This window comes from Letharia lupina, assembly GCF_014066315.1.
Source record: "Letharia lupina isolate WasteWater1 chromosome Unknown contig_28, whole genome shotgun sequence".
NCBI lineage: Eukaryota > Fungi > Ascomycota > Lecanoromycetes > Lecanorales > Parmeliaceae > Letharia > Letharia lupina.
The window spans coordinates 89458-95727 of NW_023502997.1; the positions used below are offsets into that span (position 1 = coordinate 89458).

Below are 6270 nucleotides of genomic sequence, written 5' to 3' on the forward strand. Positions count from 1 at the left end.
CTTATGTATCGCTCTCATCATCGGATCTTGCTTCTCTTCTCCCACAGCTAAGCCAGCCATTCTACGAGCTATTCATAGCGCCGAATATGACAGATCCTCCGACCTTCGGGCTCGTGACTCAAATCGATACCCGGAGCTCGACTTACAGACTCAGGGAAAGCTGATGTACGGGGGTTCTCCAGGTATGCGTACCGCTTTGCGCTAGCGTAGCCCAAAGAGGCGAAGCGAACTCATCTTTCTCAGAGAATGGAAGCCGTATCCTTGCCAACATGATGCTCTACGCTCCAGACGGCCTGTTAATGGTGTTACTGGAGTACTTCGACCATCTCACCTCGGCCATAGACTGCTGGGGGGACGATGGAACTATGTCGTTAACCTTCAACTCCACTCAAGCTTATGAGTACGCTTTGCAGGCCTGGGGATTTGTCAACGCCAATGCCAATGGCAAATTCCTGCTCATCGCCAACCACGCAGGGTGCGGACCAGATGAGGAACGACAAGCTTACATGTGCGCGCAGTACCCAAATCCGCCGGAGGCACTACACACTGACCATTCGTTGCAGTATCACCTCAATTAGAGAAGATGCCGCATCTCTCACGACATACTTAGCCGCAAATGTGGCTCCGTGGTCTGACATCGGGGGCTCTTACGACCTCCATTTCGGGCATATCGTGACTAGTCGTCATACTCCTGAACGACGAGGATTGATAGAGAAGCTCAAAGGTAACTTCGATGAGACCAAAACCGCGGATTTTGATCCGGAATTAGGACATCCCGGTGAGGTTAGAAATATCTGGCATGATGACAAGTATGTCAAGCGAACTCTTCTATCTCTCAACCCACTAAGGCCAGATGCAGTCGTCTGATGCTGGATTGTATCGACTGTTTCGTGGCTGGAAGCTTTCATTTAATAGGTCACGTCAAGGTATGACTATCCTACAGTTCTTTCGAAAAGCTGCTAACTAGGAGCGTTTGAGACACACCACTGGGATGTTGAAGAGGCTACATTGTCAGCCAGTCCCAAGGCTTTCAACGCGACGGTGGAACTCCAAGCGAAGATCACTAGAACCGATAAGCTTGACAAGCTCTCAGACAAGATCGAAGAAAAAGCAGACCTGTTCTCAATGCCAGTTCCCGATCTTGGAATCGAGATCCCCAAAGTCCTGAAGCTCGGCCTTACGCTCTCCTACCAAATCGGATTCTCAACGAAAGTAGCGGGATCGGCCACATTTGTCCTCGGTGCGACAACAAGCCTCCCAGATGATGCGATCATCACGGTAGATCTGAAGGACCTCCAGAAAAGCTCTTGGACTGGCTTCGAGGGCGCAGCTTTGGTTCCCATATTTGACGTCACGGAGCTAAGCGCAAGTGTCAAATTCGCGGTGTTTACGCAGGTCGACCTTGCATTCGGCATCGACATAATAGGACACGACAGCCTGGACGTGGAGTTGAATCTGAAGATACCACAGCTTTCTACAAACTTCGCTGCTGGTTACAGTAGGTTTGGCTCTGACTCCTCCGCTGTCAACGACGTTGCGCTAAACTCTCCGTTCCTGTAGAAGAAAAAGGCTTTTGCAACCAGGACGATGGCGCTTTGATGACCGGGGTCATCGCCACGACGGCGCTAGCTATCGAGCTCTGGCTCGAGGTTAAGTCCATAATCGAAAAGAAGAAGAATGATCTCTACTCATACAAGTTCTTCAACCTCACAAAAACGCTCGACGAGCATTGCGCGCCTTTGTCAATACCGGGGCTCACCATCGAAACGATCCCGAGCGTATCAGAACTCTTGCCAATTCCGACGCAGTTGATTACGCCCCCCGTCGATCGTTAATTACCATTTTAGAGGAAGCGGGGAGCCTTTTTCATAGACTTTTATCTTGATTGCCGTTACGAACATAGCCCCTAATAGTCCGAGAAATGCTTTAGCTTCATCGATACAATATAGAGTAAAGCACTGTACAAGTCTCATGGTATCATGAGGAGTTGGTTGTTGAAGTAGATTTCGCTGTCGGTATCTATCTTAGGCGCATGCTGCCCTTCACCTTGTCCCTCATAGCCTGCAGCCTCGCAGTTCCTCTATCCAACACCATTTCGGCGAATTCACCCTCGCCGTCACAATCCTCCGAATATCGCCTCTTTATATTTAGATACTTTGATCTCTCTTCATCATGTTCTCCGATCGGCACAACGATACCTGCGTACCTCATGGTAATCGCGTTAAGAAGAATCCGGCAAGTGCGACCATTTCCGTCCAGAAAAGGGTGGATGACAACGAAATCAGCACATGCCCACGCCGCAAGACAGAACGGATCTAGAGCACCACGCTGCGTGGCCTCTTCAATCTTGTTGTTCAACTCCGTAACAAATCGGCTCATTGCTTTCGGGACCATTTGCGATGCAGTGAAATGGGTACCACCAGCGTTAACCTCTGCGCCCATCTGTTTCGAGCCTGGCTGCCGTACGTGGTTGCGATATTTACCAGCATATTCTTGCCAAGGCGTATCGTACTTTGGATCAGAGACATTTGTACACAATATCTTATGCGTCTCCCTTATTAATTCTTCAGACAGTGGCCGTTGTTCGATGACAAAGCTATTGGTAAGAAACCACAAAGCTCTTGCATGCTGAATCACCTCCCACCTCTTTCGCAGGATATGGTTCTCAGCTTCTTGGGCACTGCGCTTGGCTTCGATGTAGTTCTCGAGCTGCATCTGATAGTCATCGTCCCGTTCACCAACGTCAACCTCCTGGCCCTTGAAAATCCGATCAACCATTTTTATCGTCTCAGCTAAATTCAGACCCGCTCTCTCGATCATGTTCGAGCCGAATATCACCAGCTTCATATCATCTTGTATGCATTGAGACATGATCTCCGCTGTCTTCTCGGGATTATCTCTTCTGATACCCTGGATCTCATTGAGATATTGTAGGGCTTCATTGAATTGTTCCTGCGGCCTTGATTTTCTTGAATAGAATAGCCTTGTATCACTCATACGAATAGTAAAGTTGAATTTTTGCTCTCCTGCCTCCGAGTTTCCCCAATTTGCCCATCTTCTCCGCAATGTTTTTCGCAGCGTGTCACGGTAAGTTTCCTGGCCTTCTCTCCCCAATGGCGAGTCTGGTGAAGTGGGAGATCTGAGTGCATATTGGGAGGAACTGCTCTCGCCTGCTTGGTTTGTACTGATGGAAAGATTGCTGAATGTGGGGATTGGGGGTCTTGAATGGCCGCGTGATCGTCGGACTGGAGAGCGCTCAGGACTTCGTCTGGGGGATATGTTTTCCATAGTGGTTTGAAGATTGTTAGCTAAGACAAAGTTGAGATGGCTCTGAGGACGGCGTAAAGTGGGATTTGGCATCGGATCAGCGAATAAATGAGAGCTTCAGAAAGCTTAAAGTGAGCTAGGTACAGAGAAGTCGCAGAAGTATATACTTGATTTTCAAGAAATTTGAGTTAATTTGAGTGGAATTACGTTTTCCTTCCTTACTCTTTAATCTCGATAGTCTTTTTTACAATTACTAACAACGATATAATAAGACTACGTAGCTTTAGACTGAGTTTTCACGTGATTCTAATATCTACTACGCTGTTATATTTAAGTTAAAAGTCTTTATAGCGAATAGTAGTATAACTGCGAAAAGTATAAAGTTAAATAGTCGCGATTTATATCTTAGAAAATAAATCTATAATTGCTCGCTATAAGAAGATTAATAAAAGAAGAATATAAGATCTATATATAGATAAATAGAAAACTCTATAAACGAAGACTTTCTCGAGAGTTATAAGATACTTCTTATTATATTTAACTATATATAGTAGATAAGTTTAATAAAAATATCTAAAATAATAATTTAAAGCGATAATAGTCTTATAATTCTACGATTTTATTTTAAAGAGTATAAAAGTAATTAATTTACTAGAGAACTAATATAAATATATCTTCTTTTAAAATATTTATTCTCTTTAAATATATATATATCTCTTAATATTCGCGTAATATTACGAACGTATTTATATTATAATTAAAAACTTAATTATTATAATATAATATTAAAACTCTTCTTTTATTATTATTTTTACTTTTAAATTTATAATTAAATTTATATATTAATTTAATAAATTAAAATATCTTTATTTTAAATAACTTTAATTCTTAAATATTCTAATAGTTTATTTTATAGTTATTATATAATATAAAAATATTATATTTTCTTAACTTATAAAAATATTTATCTATAAAAAATTAGACGAGTAATATTACGAATTTAATATACTTTAAAGAATTCTTATTATTTAAATAGAGATTTACGTTCTTTTAACGCTTTTAATTACTAGTCGAAAAGATATAATATATTTTATAAAATATTTTATATTAAGTTATATTATATTATACTCGAATATAATATAAATAGAGTCGAATATTATATTATTTTTCTAATATAAATTCGAGATTTTAATAATATATATTACGATATAATATATCTAGAATATTATATTATAAAATAATATATATATAAAAAAACTCGACTAGAATTTCTATATTTAAATATATTTATTCGATAAATTCGATATAATAGCTATTACTATTATATCTATTATTATTATATCTAATATCGAAATATAACTCTTATATATTCTAGTTATTATATTTTTTAATTATCTAATTTTATATTATATTTAAAATCTAATCTCGAAGAGATTTAGAGAATTAATTTATTCGTTCTATATATTATATATCTAATATTTTAATAGCTATTACTATTATAACTATTACTATTATAACTACTACTATTATAGCTATTACTATTTATTATTTAAATAATTTATTATTATATAATAGTTATAATAGTAATAGTTATAATAGTAATAGCTATAATAATAATAGCTATAATAATAATAGTTATAATAGTAATAATTATAATAATAATAGCGATTATAATAATAGTAGCGATTATAATAATAATAGCTATAATAGAAGTAGTTATAATAGTAATAGCTATAATAGAGATAGCTATAGTAGATAGTTATAATAGTAATAGCTATAATAGTAATAGCTTCGTTAACTAGAATAATAACTAGAATAACTACTTATACTTCTAAATATAGAAATTCTAGTCGAGATATCTTATATATATATTATTTTATAATATAATATTATAGATATATAAGTAAAGGTCTATAAATTAAATTTATAAAGTTGAATTTTTCTAAGTTAAATCGAATTTTAGCTTTAGCTCTAAGTTAAATCGAACTCTAATCGCTTACTATACGTTTTTAATCTATATATAAATATATATATACGAAGAGAGACGCGTTAAGATCTAATTAGAAAGGTATATCGAGTATAAAGAATTAATTCGTAATAATTACTTATAAAAAATAGAGAAAGACTATATTCTTATAATAAGAAGTATTAAAATATCGAAAAGAAATAAAGATAATATATTAATTAATAATGTAAATTTCATATTATCTTCTATCGTAGTAAAATCTTTTAAATAATAAAATAGCTATTAGAGTAAGATATCGAATAGTTTTAATTCGTTTAAATATATATTATTCGATATTTCTTTTATAGAGATCTAATTAACTATAATTATCGTAGTAGATTCTTCTCTTATAATATTATTATAGTAATATATTATATTAATATAATAAGAATAATAAACTAAGTTATAATAGTATTCTTCGCTTATTAAGTAATAATTTAATATAAAATCGTAGAGAGTATATAATATGAGATCTTAGAGAGCTAAGTCGTATTTTTAACGATAATAGTCTTATTATTACTTAATTTCTTCGTAGTATTCTCTATAGTATTCTTCGTAATATTCTTCGCATTTATCTATTATAGTTTCTTCTCTTACTTCTTAATATAGTAGAGATAATAGATTAAATTATAGTAGTATTCTTTATTTTTATCTATTATAGTTTCTTCTCTTACTTCTTAATATAGTAAAGATAATAAACTAAGTTATAGTAGTATTCTTCATATTTATCTATTATAGTTTCTTCTTTTACTTCTTAATATAGTAGAAATAATAAACTAAGTTATAGTAATATTCTTCGCTTACTAAGTAATAATTTAATATAGAATCGTAGAGAGTATATAATATAGAATCTTAGAGAGCTAAGTCGTATTCTTAATACTAAGAGTCTTATTACCGCTTAATTTCTTCGTAGTATTCTTTATATTCGTCTACTATATTAACTTCTCTTATATTAACTAAGTAAATTAATATAAGATCGTAAAGAGTAAGTCTATTAT

The 6270-nt window shown here is 35.0% G+C and overlaps 2 protein-coding genes across 2 annotated transcripts; one reads left to right on the top strand and one right to left on the bottom strand.

The window, feature by feature from the left end:
• Positions 1–269: 269 nt before the first annotated feature.
• On the top strand, positions 270–1835 carry HO133_006917 (uncharacterized protein; the record flags this gene model as incomplete). The annotated part of the gene is made up of 5 exons (XM_037297813.1): positions 270–508; positions 564–809; positions 860–915; positions 968–1498; positions 1561–1835. 5 exons carry the CDS (start codon positions 270–272, stop codon positions 1833–1835), a joined length of 1347 nt encoding a protein of 448 aa, XP_037146882.1.
• A 184-nt stretch (positions 1836–2019) lies between these two features.
• HO133_006918 (uncharacterized protein) lies at positions 2020–3288 on the bottom strand (the record flags this gene model as incomplete). The annotated part of the gene is made up of 1 exon (XM_037297814.1): positions 2020–3288. The coding sequence occupies one exon, from the start codon at positions 3286–3288 to the stop codon at positions 2020–2022; it is 1269 nt and encodes a 422-aa protein (XP_037146883.1).
• Positions 3289–6270: the final 2982 nt, after the last annotated feature.